This window comes from Pipistrellus hanaki (genome assembly GCF_964339955.1).
Source record: "Pipistrellus hanaki genome assembly, chromosome: 6".
In the NCBI taxonomy this organism is placed as follows: domain Eukaryota; kingdom Metazoa; phylum Chordata; class Mammalia; order Chiroptera; family Vespertilionidae; genus Pipistrellus; species Pipistrellus hanaki.
Window position 1 is genome coordinate 5,025,883 of NC_140508.1, and position 16,548 is coordinate 5,042,430.

The 16,548-nt window shown below is 58.5% G+C and overlaps 1 protein-coding gene across 2 annotated transcripts in view; it reads left to right on the plus strand.

The window, feature by feature from the left end:
* Positions 1 to 16,548, plus strand: part of CDH4 (cadherin 4) — a 323,280-nt gene that overhangs the window by 280,484 nt on the left and 26,248 nt on the right. For both annotated transcript variants that reach the window (XM_084888990.1, XM_084888991.1), the window contains one exon: positions 8,307 to 8,479. In XM_084888990.1, coding sequence (XP_084745116.1) covers positions 8,307 to 8,479 — 173 coding nt within the window. The remainder of the gene's footprint in view (positions 1 to 8,306; positions 8,480 to 16,548) is intronic.

Sequence of the window (16,548 nt, forward strand, 5' to 3'; positions counted from 1 at the left end):
GATCCTGAGGCGCCCCTTCCCCACTCACCCCTGTGCCCTCCAGGACTGTGCTGGACGCAGTGTGTCTGACATCCAGAGCTGCCTCGGACCCACCTTCGTGTCCTCACTCACGCTGGTCCAGGCAGGGCTGACTCCGAACAGAGTCCCACCTGGCCCTCTGGGGCAGGAGACTCCCAGGCCCTGGAAACAGTCCCCCGTTGCTCCCCTGTCAGCGTCAATGCCACGGCCAGTCTTACCGCCTGTGGCCATAGAGAGGAACCGCCAGGAAGGGGCATCCTGGTGCCAGGCTGGCGAGGGCTCCAGGGTGGGCCCCACGGAAAACCAGGGAAACTCAGCTCCGAAGAGCCTTCTGGGGCGTGGGTAGCTCATCTGGGGACATGAGCTTCCCACCCTACGCCCCCTCAATGCTACAGAAGCCTCTTTGGTGTAGCAGGATCAGACGGGCTCCAGGGTGCGGAAGGCCTTCCAGGGACTGATGTGCATGGTGGTCTGGGGTGAGGAGGGAGCGCCTCCCTCTGGCCTCCGCCGCCGCTCTCTCTGTAAGCAGAGAGCCAGGCCCTCCCAGCGACCCCGAAAAGGGAACACGTTGGTGAGGAGCCGGGAAGCCGAGGGGGGAGCCTCGGGCATGGAGCCGGGGCGGATGGAATTGTCTGTTTGACTGTCTCCCCTTCTGTGGCCTCAAACCTCTGGATGCTAAAACGGTAAAGTCACCTCTGGGCCCGGCCTGGGCAACATTGTATCCCAAACAGCTGTCTGCAAATTAACAATAAAACACATATGTGACTCCCAGTGACACAAGGTTCCTAGATCTGCACCAATAGCAACGCCTTCCTGCCGTCGATGGAACTGTCCCTCCCTTTCTTGTAATACAATACACCGCCTTGTCTCCGTGGGAGCTACTCGGGCTTTCCCTGAATCAGTGACTTCAGAGTAGCTGTTCTTATTGATCTCAAGAAATGCTGTGGCCTCCCCCTGCGAAGGCCTCTTACTTTAGCGCAGCACCAAGGCCACGCTGGCGAGTGGGACCTGGCGGTGCTCACGTCAGCCCGCGAGGCAGGGCGTCTGGGAGTTACCGGGAGCGCCCACTCCCGGGTGGAGGGGGGGCCTCTGCCAGGCCTGCAGCATCGGCATGGCCCGCGCTCCTCCTGCGAACGCCTGGGTCACCCTCCCTGCCACACGCCCCGCAGCCAGCTTTCCAGGAAATGAGCTCCCAGCGCCCAGGGCAGACCTCAACCCTCCACCAACAACACCCACACACACCGCCGCACCGCGCACGCTCCGGCCTTCCCCCAGTGGCCCCCCCAGCCCAGCCCAGCCCAGAGCTGCCCGAGCAAAGATGCCTTCGTATTACTGTTCTAAAAGGGCTCTCAGGGGGACTCCTGCTTCTCTCACCCCTTACAACGGTGTGAAGGTCTGTGCTTAAATTTTTTAATTAATGTCACTTTGAAATATTAAATAGCAGAGAAACCTACGAGCGGCAAATGAAGTCCAAGAAACCTTCATCCATATAACGCGGGTTCTGCGCTTACACAGATTATTCTATTAGTGCGCCATTTATTTATTAATTTATTCCTGGGCCGGCGGAGGCCCCTGAGGTGAGCACACGGCCCAGTGCACAGATGGCGCGCGCTCAGAAGGCATCTGAATATTAAGAATTTAAATCTTTAGCCTCAGTGATTTGAGCAGAGAGCCAATTATGGGGCTGAATTAGTTTTCAAATTAAACTGCAATTTGAAGCTTGTGAAATTAATCCTTTAAGGCGCCTGGCAGTACCTACAGGAGCCCCTCGGAGGCCGGCCCGCCGCCTCCGGCCGCCGCATGACTGATAAAGTGAAGTTGGGAGCCAGAGCCCTGCAGGGCAGAACACTCCACTCCTGTCCCGTCTCATCTGCTGAGAACAGCCCCCCTCTCCTTCTCGGGGGCAGAGGCTGAGGGCTCCGGGGAGGGGCACTTCCCACCTCCCCAGCCCAGGCGGCGGCGGCCTGGTCCCCGGAGGGCACTTGCTGCAGGCGACCGCTCCCTCTGCAGAGGGCAGGTGCGGGGCCCCCACAGATTGTCTCGGGGGGCTGGCACTGTTCCCGAGGCCTGTGGCATCAGGGAGCTGGGGCTCGACGCTGTGTGGACTCAGACCCCCAGCTGAAGAAGGCAGGGGCCAGGAGGGGACGTTGGTGCCAGGACCCAGACCCAGCCACCCAGCTCATCCCCTGTGCCCAGCTCACAGGGGGCTCTTCGGCTCGCCCCGGGACCCAGGAGGGACCCCTGGCCCCCAGAGGGGGAGCCCCTGGCTCTGAGAGGCGCGGGGACAGGTGAAGCCGGTCCTGAGAGTGACGGAGCCACAATCTGACCGGATGGAGCACCGAGCCCTGCTCCAAAGTCTCTGAGGCCACAGAGAGGTCACTGGTGGGCAGGTCTGCCTGCCACAAGGCTTGGTTTGCCAGCATGAGCCCGCCTCAGCCTCAGCCAATCCCCCAAAACCACGTCCATGAGGAACCTCAGATGGGACCTCAGATGGGACCTTTTTCGGAAATAAGGTCTTTGCAGATGGACCCAGTTAAAATGAGACTGGCGGGGCGGGCCTGAGCCAGTGGCCGTGCTCTTGTGAGAAGAGGAGATTGCACACTGACGCAGCGGAGATGGCCCGCGAGGACGGGTGCAGCCGCCAGGAAAGGTCACACCAGCCCTGTCCTGCAGGATTTAAAGCGGGCGCATAGTAGGTGTTCAGTAAACAGTGTCGAGGGCACACTTTTGCCATCCCCATGGGCTCCTGGGCACAGCAGTCTCTGCCCCACATCCGTGGCCTGCTCCTTGGGGCAGATTCCTAGACGTGGGTTTGCGAGTGGGCACATGGGAAGAGCGTTTGGACACCGATGGCCAAACTGCCTCCAGGACCTGAGGCTGTGGGGGCAGGTCCCCACAAGTAAGTCTCATCCTTATTTTAAAACTAGTGGCCCGGTGCATGAGATTCATGCACATGAAAAGGGAATTAATTAGAGGAAATATTTAATATTGCTATTTGTCCTTTCTCTATAATAGAAGTGTCAGAGATGAAATAAAATTAGTAAACTGTATATGAAAATCTTCCTCCTGTCAGGGCCTGGGGTGCACCACAGGACCCAGAATCAAGTCCCCACCTAGCCGCATGCACCTGAAAATCACAAGAGGCCCAGACCCGGCCAGCCCCACCCCATCAAACCCACCGGGCAGGGGGCACAGCCTCAGGTCCCTGCCCCAGCCTGGCACCAGGCAGCCTCAGATCCCTGCTGATCGCTCATTACGGTTTGTTACAGGAACCCAGCCTCCACTGTGTGCACCACCATCTGTGATGGTGTGAGGGTCAATTTGCGTATTACCTCTTTATTATATAGGATTATATTTGCTCATCTGGTTTGTGCAAAGTTTCTTCCCTATATCTCTTTGATTGCTTACAAAGTGGATTGTAAAAAGCAAAAGCCATGGGTGTAAGGTGTGAAGTTCGGGCTCGGTCGCTGGGACGCAGACCCGAGGTGTGTCCAGGGCCAGGGCCACCAGTGACTGAGATATCCAGTGAACACACACTGGTTACTGTGAGTGTGTTTTATTTTGCAATCAGAAGAGAATTATCAAAAGTATGCCATTTGGTTTTCAAAAAATCATATTTCTGAGCTTAGCCAACAAGGCAGAGGCCCAGATCTAAGACTATTTTGTGATGAGCCTGGAACTGAGGGAGGGTCTTGTTACCAGCCAGTCATCTGGACCTCCAGATGGCGAATGCCCTCTTTGTGACCGTCTAAACAAGCCTTTATCTCACTTTTAATTTTAGAAAGCTTAAAATAAAGAATTCTGGGTTTTCCATTATTTTCTTTCATCCCATTGTTTTCTGGCACCCATCATTTCTACTGAGAAGTTAGTTTTGGTCCCATTAAAAGTTTTATGCCATTTGAAAAATTCTCCAGCTGCTTTTAAGTTTATCTTTTTTAATTATATTTATTGGGATGGCATTGGTTAAGAGGTCACATAGGTTTTAGGTGTAGATTTCTATGTTGAAGACTTTTTTATCTTTGGTTTTAGCAGTCTGACTGACAGGACTTGTTGTGGGTTTCTTCATATTTATCCCACTTAGAATTTTTTAGTGCTTCTTCCATCTGCAGCTTGACAGCTCCTTTTGGTTGGGGAATGTTTCAGCTTTCATCTCCTCAAATATTGTTCCTGTTCCATTCTTTCTCTTTGGTCCTTCTGGGACTCCAATTATACATACAGTGGACCCATTCATGTCTCAAGTTTCTTACGCTGAGTTTCTTATGCTTTGGTGCATCTCCCAACTCATTGACTATCTCTTTACTTATATTTAATCTGCTTTTACATCTACTCAGTCTGATTTCCATACTCTTTCAAATATAAATTTTCTGTTTTTTTTTTATAGTTTCTAGTTCTCTGAAAAAGGAATTCCATCTCATCCTTTTAATTCCTTGAACACATTGAGCTGAGATGTGTTTGTTTTCAGTCTGCTCTTACCTGCTCTGTCCCTGCCTCTCCAGGGCTGGCCATGGCCTGTTTTCCTCTCTGTTTCAGTTGGTTTGTGTGCTTGAACACCTCATCCGTCAGGTGCTGCCTCTTGCGCAGGAAGAATTGCAGAGATCATTTGAGCTCTGTAGGATGTCATCTCCCTCCATGGAAATTTACTTTGGTTCCCAGCAGGGGACATGAATAATCTCTTACCCTGAGTTACCTCTGTTAGAGCCTATTTATTCCCAGGTCACCCTCATTCCTAGGGTGCTGCCCTTCAGGGTCCGGCCTTGGACTAGAGAGTTCTTTGGGGACTTTCCTTCCGGGCAACCCTAAGCTCAGGCCATTTATTCCTGTTCCCATTGAACGTTCGATGTAGCTCTTCCCAGCAGCCAACTTCAGAATCAGCAAATGTCTTCTAAAAAAGATGGTCCCAGGTATTTATCTTTTATCTGCATTACTTGGTGGTTCTTTAATGCCTTTAAGCAGGTGTTTTTATTTTACACTAGAGGCCCAGTGCACAGATTCGTGCACCAGTGGGATCCCTTGACCTGGCCTGCAGGATAAGGCCAAAACCAGCTCTCCAACATCCCCTGAAGGGTCTTGGATTGCCAGAGGGTTCAGGCCAGGCTGAGGGACCCCACCGGTGTATGATCGGGGCTGGGGAGGAATGCAGGAGGTTGTCCAGTGGAGAGGGACCATGCGAGGGCTCCAGGGCATGTCCAGCCTATGTCACTCAGTCCCAAATGACCAGATCCCAGCAGCAAGCTAACCTACCAGTTGGAGTGTCTGCCCCTGGTGGTCAGTGCACATCATAGCAAATGGTTAAGCAGCCTTAGGATATCATTAACATATTACACTTTGATTGGTTAAACAGATGACCGAACACTTAGCATATTAGGCATTTATTATATAGGATTTTACCTAGCTTTTCTGATTTTCCTTGGGGAAAAGACTGGTATAAAAACATAGCCCACCATTTGCTAAAAATAGAACTTCCTAGATTTTTTTTTAAGATACTTAATTTCCCTCTGGGGAAATTCTGCTGATAATTAAATTCATTAAAACTGGCTTTACACACAATTCTTTGAGAATATATTCATGGCATGAACTAAGTGGGAGAAGTACTTGGAGAACTTTTTTCTAGAGTTCTGTTCTCAAAACATAGACATTCTTTTTTTCCCCTAGAAGACAATTAAATATGATGTGTTAAGGAAGGAATGAATGAATGAATGAATATCCTAGTGGGTGCAACATTTTGGTCTAACTACAACCAATCCTATACAAAATCCAATGAATGAATTAACCTTCTTACTGTCCACCTTCCAACCACCAATACTTCTGACTTCTAAAAGTCTGCTTTCAGTATATGTCTTAAAAACACAAACTTGATCACTCACTCCCCTGATGAAAGCACAATCCTGGCTTCCCTCTGATCTTAGAATAAAGTCCAGAGTCCTCACCATGGGCCCCACCATCTTCAGCCCCATCAGGTACATCCTCCTCTGCCCACAACAGGCAGAGCTCCTCCCTGCCCCACGGCCTCTTCCCCTCCCCCACCCACCTCTCTCAGAGAGGCCTTCCAGTTCCTCTCGAGTTCCCCTTCTCGCCTCGCTCCATCTGCACGCCCGCCTTCTTTGTTCCCACAAAGCCCTTGTCCTAGTCGGCAGTGATGCCGCTCTCCTCCCTCCCTCCCTCCCCAGCATGTGAGCAGAAGGGTACGGGGTGTCGGTCATTCTCTCTGTGATGGTCTGAGCACAGAGCCTGCTGTCCACCCCCAGCAAGTACCCAGGCGGCAACTGGGGCAAGTAACCCCAAACAATGGAATGTTACTCTGCCATGAAAAGGCACGAACCTTGAAAAGACAGCTTGGTTAAGAAAGCCAGACACACAGGCCACAGAGTACGGGTTTGTCTGTAGGAAGTGTCCAGAAGAGGCAAATCCATAGAGACAGAAAGTAGGTCAGTGGTTGCCAGAGGCCAGGGAGCAAGAGGGAGCTGGCTGCTCAGGGATGTAGATTTCCTTCGGGTGATGGCAATGCCCCAGAATTAGATTCTAGACAGTTGCACAACTGTGAATAAACAAACCCCTGACTTGTGTATTTTTAAAGGGTGAGTTTTATTATATGTGACTTATCCTATATAATAAAGAGGTAATATGCAAATTGACCCTCATGCCCTTGAGCGAGGTGGCCACCCCATGTGGTCAAAGATGGCCACCACAACATGACCAGCAGAGGAGAGTAGTTGAGGGCAACCAGGCCTGTAGTGGAGGGCAGTTGGGGGTGACCAGGCCTTCAGGGGAGGGCAGTTGGGGGCCATCAGGCCTGCAGGGGAGGGCAGTTGGAGGTGACCAGGCCAGCAGGGGAGGGCAGTTGGGGATTACTGGGCTGGCAGGGGAGGGCAGTTGGGGTGATCAGGCCAGCAGGGGAGGGCAGTTAGAGGCAATTGAGCCAGCAGGGGAAGTAGTTAGGCATTGACCAGGCTGTCAGGGAGTGATTAGGGGCTGAGCAGGCTGGCAGGCAGGCGAGCGGTTGGGAGCCAGCAGTTCCAGATTGTGAGAGGGATGTCTGCAGGGTCCCAGATTGAAGAGGGTGCAGGCTGGGCTGAAGGACTCCCCTCATGCACGAATTTTGTGCACTGGGCCTCTAGTCCATAATAACAATAGCATACTATGCTAATTAGACCGGACAGCTGAACGACCTTCTGGATAAAGCCGGGGCTGTCGCCACAGCTGCAAAGACCGAGGACAACCATCGCCGCTGTGAGGGCCAAGCCCCTTTCGTGAATTTCATGCATTGGGCCTCTGGTATTTCAATAAAAATATATGCCTGTGTGCCCAGCCAGTGTGGCTCAATGGTTGAATATCAACCTATGAACCAAGAGGTCACTGTTCAATTCCCAGTCAGGGCATGTGCCCCAGTTGTGGGCTTGATCCCCAATAGTGGGCATGCAGGAGGCAGCCAATCAGTGATATATACATGCATGTGTGGGGACAAAAAGAGTGGGAAGGGCTCTGGCCCCCATGCCCACAGGCCTTTTGGTTTCCCAGAAACCTCTGCAAACACCTCCACCTGGGTCACTGGCTGCCGCCCTGAGGGAGGGATTACTGACCCATGGGCCTCCCGAGGCCAAAAGATGGACAGACAGAGGACATGCTAGTGTGCCCTGCAGACCTCATCACTAGTTCGTGGATGGGGAAACTGAGGCACTTGCTGAGGGAGGGAATGGTCTGTTCACCTCTGAAACAAAGCCAGTCACTCCCCCCACACATGCCCCCAATTCACCCCTCTGACTCTGAGTCCCCACGCCTCCCTCTAGGGCTGCCCTCAGTCTGTCCCCTGTGGCTCCTCAAGCGCTCGTCACACACCGTCCATGTGGGGCTGGGCCAGGCCGTGTGTCCGTGTGCCCGGCTGGGCCAGGCCGTGTGTCACGGAGAGCCCTCGCGTTCCGCGCACACCGCACTCTGCGTGGGCGCTGTCGAGGCTCGGCAAACACTGGGCAGTGCCGTGGTCCCAGCGCCTTGGAGAGCACCGGCTGGGCCCCACAGCTGCCCCATGCTCCTCTTGCTCCTCTCAGACCCGGTGCTCCCACTGCTGAAGGAGGCAGACCGAGCGGCTGGCCTCAGAGGACCGAGCTGGGAGAGACCCTTCAGTGCTTCCCCCCGGGAAGCGCCCTCTGATGACGGCCAGCCCAGGGGTGGGGAGCGGAGCCTTACCCCAGGCTCCGAGGTTCTGTGATCGACCAGTGATGTCTTCCTGAGTGAGCATGTGTGGCAGCGGCCCTTTGCAGACCTTTCCCTCTGAGCGGCTCTCTCTGTTCCAGGCACCTACGTGATGACCGTCACGGCCAATGACGCTGACGACAGCACCACGGCTAACGGGCTGGTGCGGTACCGGATCCTGACCCAGACCCCACAGAGCCCGTCCCAGAACATGTTCACCATCAATAGTGAGACGGGGGACATCGTGACCGTGGCCGCCGGCCTGGACCGAGAGGTGAGTGGCGTCGTGGCCTGGGGAGAGGCTGACTCAGCTGGTTGTGTCCCCGGAACCACTGGTCCACAGAGGACATCGGAGCTCCAGCGTGACCTCTCCGGTGGGACACAGTCCCAGAGCACGGGGAAGCGTGTCCTGGGTGCCAGGGACAGGGCCGGGAGGCGTGTCCTGGAGGCCGGGGACGGGGCCGGGAGGCGTGTCCTGGAGGCCGGGGACAGGGCCGGGAGGCGTGTCCTGGGTGCCGGGGACAGGGCCGGGAGGCGTGTCCTGGAGGCCGGGGACGGGGCCGGGAGGCGTGTCCTGGAGGCTGGGGACAGGGCCGGGAGGCGTGTCCTGGAGGCCGGGGACAGGGCCGGGAGGCGTGTCCTGCTGGCATGTGTGGCTTGGACGGCAGTGGGGACCCCATGTGCCGTGAGCCTAGGCCTCAGACTCAGCAAACCTGCCAGATCTTGTCTTACCACGGTATCACCACCGTGCTTCCAAATCAGTAAGTGCCAGGTTGGGCATGGCAACTGCCCCTCACCCCTGTCCTGGGAACCGCCCGGTAGCCAGCAGCCCAGGAAAGGTCATGCGGCCGGTGCCTCAGCAGGAGGCGATGAGGGGCTGTGGCTGGTTCTCATTGATCTGTGGATGAGCAGACAGTGTTGGTGGGAGGGGGACCGGACAGACTGGCCGGCAACAGTGTTCTCCAGGCTGTCGCCTGGCCGGGGCTTCACCCCCTTGGGGAGAGCACTGGGGGCAGTGACGGGGCTCCACCCTGGTGAGCCAGCATCTCCAGCTTCCTGTAGCAATGGGTGCCGGGCCGATGTGGGCAGGGCACCCACAGCCCTGGGCGGCTCCACAGGGGCCGGGGCGTGCCCTGTCGTGGGTGAACCATGCATCGGCCGGAGGAGAGCCTGGCAGCCGCGTTCCCAGGTGGAGGAGGGACCTTGGCACTGTGCCACTCAGCAGGTGCCCGCCCTCCCACCCCCCCGGCCTGCCCATCCCCCACCTTCCCAGGGGCACCCGGGAGGCTCTGCGCCAGCTGGAGTGGCCGTGCCCGCCCCAACTCCACTCAGGCATCCATCAGAGCCGAGCTTCGGCAAACCACCATGTTCCGTGTGAGCATGTCGCGTGCCAGTGTGGCTGGTCCCTGCTTTTACTGCTCTGTCTGACAACACTCCCCACCTGAGGCAGCCGGCCGACTGTGCCCGGGGCGGGGAGGGGGGACAGGGAAGTGTGTTGGCCACCCGCCAAGGCGCCTCTCTGAGAAGCCTGCATGCTCCTGCGCCGCCCCTCCACGCACCGGGTGACACCTGGGGGTGAAACTAGACGGGTGCTGACAGGCAGCAAGGGCCCCGAGAGCCGGCTCCACTGAGCAGGGAGACAGGACAGGCAGGGACGTGGCAGCAGGGCCCCCCCAGACACCAGGTCTGAGGGTAGGCCTGGTGCCGCGCCAGCCCAGCTGTCACCAAGACAGGAGACCACTCTCGCCGGGAGCTGTTTGCCGGGAGCTGTTTGCCGGCAGCTCTGGTGGGACAGGGGAGCCCTCCCGGAAAATGACCCTGAGCACGCTGCCCGGGCCTGCCCAAGGCCCGCTGGCACCTGGGCCGTCACGGCGCCCGCAGCCCCCTGGCTGTGCTGCCCGCTGCACGCCGGGTGGGACAGGGCGCGTGGCAGGGCTCCCTGCTGGCAGAGGGAGGCTCCGGGACGGGCAGAGCCAGCACACTACCTGCCCCGTCTGTAGCAGAGCGAGTGAATCGACACTCCCGCGTGACTGAACGTGGGGAGCGGCTGGCTAGCACACCCAGCCAGTGTCTGCAGGGGCAGCCCTCTGGGAGCCTCTACCGCCCGGCTCGCCAACGAGGGCTCATTGGGGTGTGGCAGGCGGGTTGCACTCACGCTGAGGTCGCCTTGGTCTGATGGCCCCGCTGTGTGAGGAGCACGGAGTCCCACATCCCGGGCCGCGTCCTGGCTCCGGGTCCCGGCCGCGTAGCGGCTGCGGCGTATGTGCGTATGGCAGCCGCGGTGTGTATGTGCATGCGTGGCGGCCGCAGTGTGTGTGTGCGTGGCGGCCCCAGTGTGTGTGGGCGCGTGGCAGCCGCGGTGTGTGTGTGCATGTGTGGCGGCCGCCGCGTGTGTGTGTGTGTGTGTGTGTGTGTGTGTGTGTGTGTGTGTGTATGGTGGCCACGGTATGCGTGGTGGCCGCAGTGTGTGTGTGCCCATGGCGACCGCGGTGTGTGTGTGCGTTTGGTAGCCCAGCGTTTCTCCGAGGCCGAGATGTGACGCGTTTTTACAGGCCGCTCTCAGCTCTCAGACCCAAGTATGGTTTAGCAGTCTCAGAGAGGAAAGTCACAATTAAGACAAATTTGCCACCAACAAGCTTGTTTGCATATTCATCCCTGAGGTCTTGCTTGTGGCCCACAATAGAGGAGAGGGAGAAAGAGAAAACAGCAAAGCATGGCTTCCTGCCGTCTGCAGGGTCTGGCCACAGGTGGCTCCTGGCGTGGGACGTGGGCACACCGGCTGGTGCAGCACAGGGCGCAGGGCCTGTCCCTCCCTGGCGTGCAGGCCTCCGGGGAGGCCTCGGGGCCACGCTCCTGGCCACACGAGGACGCTGAGCCACGCAGCGAGGGAGTCCCAGTCAGAGCGCCGCTGCCTCCCACCTTCACCTGCTAAGGTTCCCTCTGGTCCCGCAGCAGCACGTGGACGCAGGAACCCAGAGAAGCAGAGCCGAGAGGAGCCTCCGCGGGCGCCGGACAGCAGGCGCGCGGGCCGGCTCCCCGCACACGCACAGCCGGTGCTCGCTCCTCAGCCTCCCCGCCGGCCGCTGTCCGTCCCGAGTGGGTGACTCCGCAGCCCCTGCCGCGGCCTGCCGCTGCTCCGTCCTGTGGTGGACACGCGGGTCCCAGAGCCGGCCCCGGGGCAGCGGGAGGGGGACGGGTGGGCGGTCCGGGGCTGTGTGCGAGGGGCGCGGGCAGACACGTGATCAGGGTCGGGGCCGGGATGGCGTTGTTATTGCTCCTGCGGTCGCTGCTGCGTGAACAGCTCTGGGTGAGACGCTTTCCAGGCCGCTTCCCGCGTCTCACCCAGGGTCTGAGTGAAGAGCCGAGGCCGCGTCCAAGGACAGAGTGAGTGCAGCAGCCAGCCTGCACACGACCCCTCCGGGGGCAGAGCTGATGATGCAGGTGTGCACCTGTGTGTTTGTATACACATGTGTACACGCGTGGTGCATTGCCTTTGTGCGTGTCCATGTGCGTGTAAGCCATGTTTCCCAGAGGTGTGAGGCAGGATGCTCGCTGGGCTGGGGCGCTGAGGCGGTGCAGTGGTGTCACCGCCGCTGGGTCTCTGGGGTGAGGGGACCCCCTGCCGGCTCTGCGCTGCCCGCCCCCGAGCTCACAGTGCCATGCGCCCGAGACCCTCCCGGAGCCCTGACAGGAGGAAGCACAAGCCAGGGCTCAGCCGGAAGCCAGAATCCCAGAATCCCAGGCCCCGGCTCCCGAGGGACGGAGGGAAGTGAGGCCACAAAGAGCTCTGGGCTGGGGTCTGGAAGGTTCTCCTGTGGCGGCCAGCCCTCAGACCTCAGCCGCCCCCGAGGCGAGCCCTGCGCGGCCCTGCGCCGGCCTGGCTGACCGGCCCTCGCTCCCTGTGAGGATGGAGAGGCTCTGCAGCGGGACCTCCGAGGCCGGCGCAGGGCAGGGGCACACACGCCTGGCCCCTGGATGCCTCTGGTCCTGCCAGACCCTGCGCTGAGGGGTGGGCTGGTGGCAAATAAGCCGGAGCTGCTCCCGCCCTCGCCCCGCAGGCTCCGCCCTCGCCCCCAGCTCACTCACGCGGCTGCAGGGGAAGGATGACCAGCACATGAGTCTGAGACGCTGAGGCCAAGGCCTGCAGGACTTTTTAATACAGGTTTCAAACCCCCAACCTGAATGGAGCTGGGATGAGTATGGCAGAGGTGGCTGTGTCCAGAGAGGCCAGGACGCCCACCTTCCCTGGCATGGCCCGGGTCTCGCCTGTGAGCACCGCTCCTGAAGGGTTTGGTGGAAGAGAACAATGATCACCACTGAGTCTGAAAAGCACTTTCAAACCAAGAGCCACTCGGAGGAGCCTGTGTCTGCCCACTCCCCCTCCCCCCGCCCGCCCTCTCAGGAGGAGCTGAGGCACCGCGTTCTGCAGGGGGTGGGGCTGCCTGCATTTCCCCTGCTGCTGCATTGCTAGCTGCCCCACTCAGGCTAGGAAAGACCCCCACCCGACTGTCAAAAGCCAGACCTGCGCGCCCTCCAGTGGCAGTCGGCTGCACTCACAGGCATACCCACCAAGATACACGTGGCTGCATGCGCCCCCCGAGACGTGTTTCTCTGCAGTGTCTCCGGGCAGTGGCCTGGATGGTCTATGGGGAGGTTGTGACTTCTTCCCCTCTCCTCTGGGCTAATCCCTCCTTTGCTGCCGGCCTCTGCCCTTGTTTTCCCCTCTGGCCCTTCTAGCAGCAGCTGGTCCTGAGGGCAAGGCAGGGTGAGGTTTGAGGGCTTCCTCCCTCCCACCAAGCGGTGAGGAGGCAGAGCCGGGCAGTGGTCAGGGGCCACGCCTCGCCCGGCAGGACCTTGCAGCCTTGCTGATAGTGACAGGCAGCCCTCCGAGGTGGCATCTGGTGCGAAAGGGCAGCTGCCTCCTGCTCCGAAGCTGCCACATCCTGCGGCTGAGTCTCCCAGCCCGTCCTGGGAGGGAGAGACTCAGATTTGTAACGAACGAGAGAAACGCAGGTGAGAAATTGAACGGCTTCAAAGTGAGGCTGCCTGTGGCTTTGTCGGAGAATCTGATTTCCTTCTGCACATTTCCTTGGGGAGGGGCTGGAGTAACTGAGGCCCCATCCGTGGGGTCGTTGGGGCTGTGGGTTAGATACAGATGAGGGGCGGCTCCTGGGCAGGACTCGGGGCCCCTCACCAAGGGCATGTGGGACTGGGGTTCGGACTCTGTCTGCCAGCCTCCCCACTAGCCAGTCCCTGTTCCCAGCCTGTCCCTGCAGAGTCCTGGCTGAGGCACGGCCCTGACAAGGCAAGCAGCGCCCTCTGCTGGACGGGAAAAGGAGCGCTCTCCTTCTGCTGGGACCCTGAGGCTCAGAGGCCAGGAGCAGGGACCTTGGCTGAGTGTGCCCTGTACAGACAGCGGCACTCCAGCCTGCTGTCCATGCTGCACACGGAAGCCAGATGTCCAGTGGCGTCTTGGCTATGATTGGGTCCGCCGAAGGAAGAACAGAGCAGTGAGAGGTTCGGTCATCTGGAGACCAGTGGGCTGAGCCCCAAGATGGCGCCAGCACAGGTGTGTGTCCGTGTCCGGAGACGCCTGGGAGATGGGGAGTCAGAGGCTTTGAAGGACTCCAGGCGGCTTTTTCTGGGCAGAGAATCCTCTGGGCGGGTCTGGGTCCTGGCAAGGTCCTGAGGGGAGAGCGAATAGTCTTAGCAAGTGGAATGTGGTCTAAGCCAGTGGTCAGCAGGCTCTAAGCCGCGGTGTGCTGCTCTGTTGACTGATGAGTTTGTCTCAGCAAAAGGGAATGTCTGTTGTGAAGTGGCTAAAGGTCAGTTCCCGGGGAGGAGTATGGACTCAATTGTTTGATCAGACCTCACAGCTGTGTTGGCAACGTGGGCGCCATAGCCAAGACCAGAGAGCAGTGGCTGCATCAGCTCCCGATGGCAATGAGGGGTCACACGAGGTGCCCTGCTCACCGCTTCGGGGGCTGCTGTGACCACCAGTGGAGTCAGCCGGGCACGCGGCCCTGCCCCATGTCAGACTGCAGCACGGAGGCCAGCGAGGGCGGGCTCGTCTGGCTGCCATGGCGCTGGGGCTGATGGGCCTGGTTCCTGCGTCTTGGCCGCAGCCCCTCCCCCGTGCCCACACTGTGGTGAGCCTTGGAGGAGCCTGGCTTCGTGCTGAGGACCGGCTCCCTGGCCCCTGCCTCCTTGGTGGTGAGGGGGATGGGGACCAGTTAGCACCCCGGCCCAGCACGCATCCCTGGCTTTGCAGGCTATGTGACCTCTGTCTCAGCCACTCAGCTCAGCTGTTTTCATTGCACAAACAGCCACAGATGATGCCTAAATGAATGGGCATGGCCATGCACCAATAAAACTTTATTTCTACAAATCAGCAGCCGTTGGCCCATTGAACACACATGGGATCCTGTGACTCATCTCAAAGCCCCTCGGTGCCTCCCCACTGCCCACAAGTGCCCAGACACAGAGGTGGTGGGCTGGCCGGCCACTCCTCAGTATCTCTGTCTCATCACAGTCATGGGACATTCAGGGCACGTTCACGGGCACCTACCGGGTGATAGGTGCCACATCTGACCCGGGGGACGTGGAGCTCGGTTTGGTGAGGGTCACAGACAACAACCAAATGACGGCATGACACTGTGAAGTCTGAACTGCGCCCGTGCCCTGCTGGGCCTGGCTGGGAGCCGCAGGAGAATTCCTGAGAACGGGGTTTGAGCAAAGATCTGAAAGAACAGTTGGCATCACCTAGGGGAGGATAGGCGCTCCCCAGAGGGCAGAGCGCGTGCGAAGGCAGGCGGGTTTGCGTAAGGAGCCGAGGTAGGCTGTCCGGGAGGGGTGGGGGCCTGGTTCAGAGGAGGCCGGAGAGGCGGTCAGCAACCAGGCACACAGCCTGGGGCTGCGGGAGGGACATGGGTGTGAGCCAGTGAGCACTGCTGCATAAAGACATCTCAAGACTCAGCAACCAACAACGGCCATGGGCTCCTATTTCCTCAGCTCTCGGTTCCACAGATTGTCCATTTGGACTGGGCTCATCTGGAAAACTCAGGCCTTGGTTGGGCTCATCCAGGCATGTGTCATAGCTTCTGGGAAGGAGGGAGAAAGGGACAGAGAGATGAAGGGACAGAATGATGGAAGGAAGGAAGGATAGATAATGGATGGATGGGTGAATGGGTGGATGGATGGGTGGATGGATGGGTGGGTGGGTGGATGGGTGGGTGGATGGGTGGATGGGTGAGTGGGTGGGTGGGTGAATGGATGGGTGGATGGTGGATGGATGGGTGAGTAGAAAGATAAGTGGATGGGTGGATGGGTGGGTGGATGGGTGGGTGGATGGTGGATGGATGGGTGAGTGGAAAGATAAGTGGATGGGTGGATGGGTGGGTGGGTGGATGGGTGGATGGGTGGATGGGTGGGTGGGTGGGTGGGTGGATGGTGGGTGGGTGGATGGGTGGATGGGTGGGTGGGTGGGTGGATGGTGGATGGATGGGTGAGTGGAAAGATAAGTGGCTGGGTGGATGGTGGGTAGATGGGTGGGTTGATGGATTGATGAGTAAAAAGGTAAGTGGATGGATGGATAGAGGAGAGGAGGGATGCATGGATGGAAAGAGATAGTCTGGAGAGCACCTGCTCTTTATAATTAGTTCTTATGGAGCCAGTTTCTGGAACCTGAGCCCACTTTCCTGAATAGGATGGCGGGCGCCAGCCTGTTTCCTTAGCCTCTCAGAGGAGCAGGGCTTGAGAGAGTTTATCACTTGGCAGACATTTCACAAGGTCCCTTTCTGCCGTGGGCTCCCGAATCCCTCCTCCCCTAATGGCGCCAGTGAGAGTGGGGTGGTCCCCACAGAGAGCTGCCACCACGCTCATCCTCACCTGTCGCATCAGAAGCTCTTGTGACACTGGCTCAGAACGGGGGCGTGGAAAAGGCTACTTCTGCCGGCTTGGGGTGCCTGCACCGTGGCCTCGGCGAGGGCCAGGCGGGCGAGGCCACGGAGCCTGCTGGAATTCACGCTTCCCGTCGAGTTTTGCCGCCTGTTAAAGCTCACTCCTCATGCACCTGGATGCTCAGCGCTCGTTCGGACTCTGTTCAGACAGTGTGCTTGTATCTGCGATCTGCAAAGAGCGGAGAGGGCTTGTCTCTTGTTTGAACTTCTGACCTGCAGCTGAGCTGCGCCCTGAAAATGCTGCAGGCACGAGGTCCTTCCCGACACATGTCTGGAGTGTCGCTCTCTGCAAACTGCCGTCCCTGGCTTTGCAAACCCAGTGCAGTGCCGTGCTCCTGCCCCTCAGTCTTGGCACCAATTATCATCTGTACTTGCAACAGCCAGA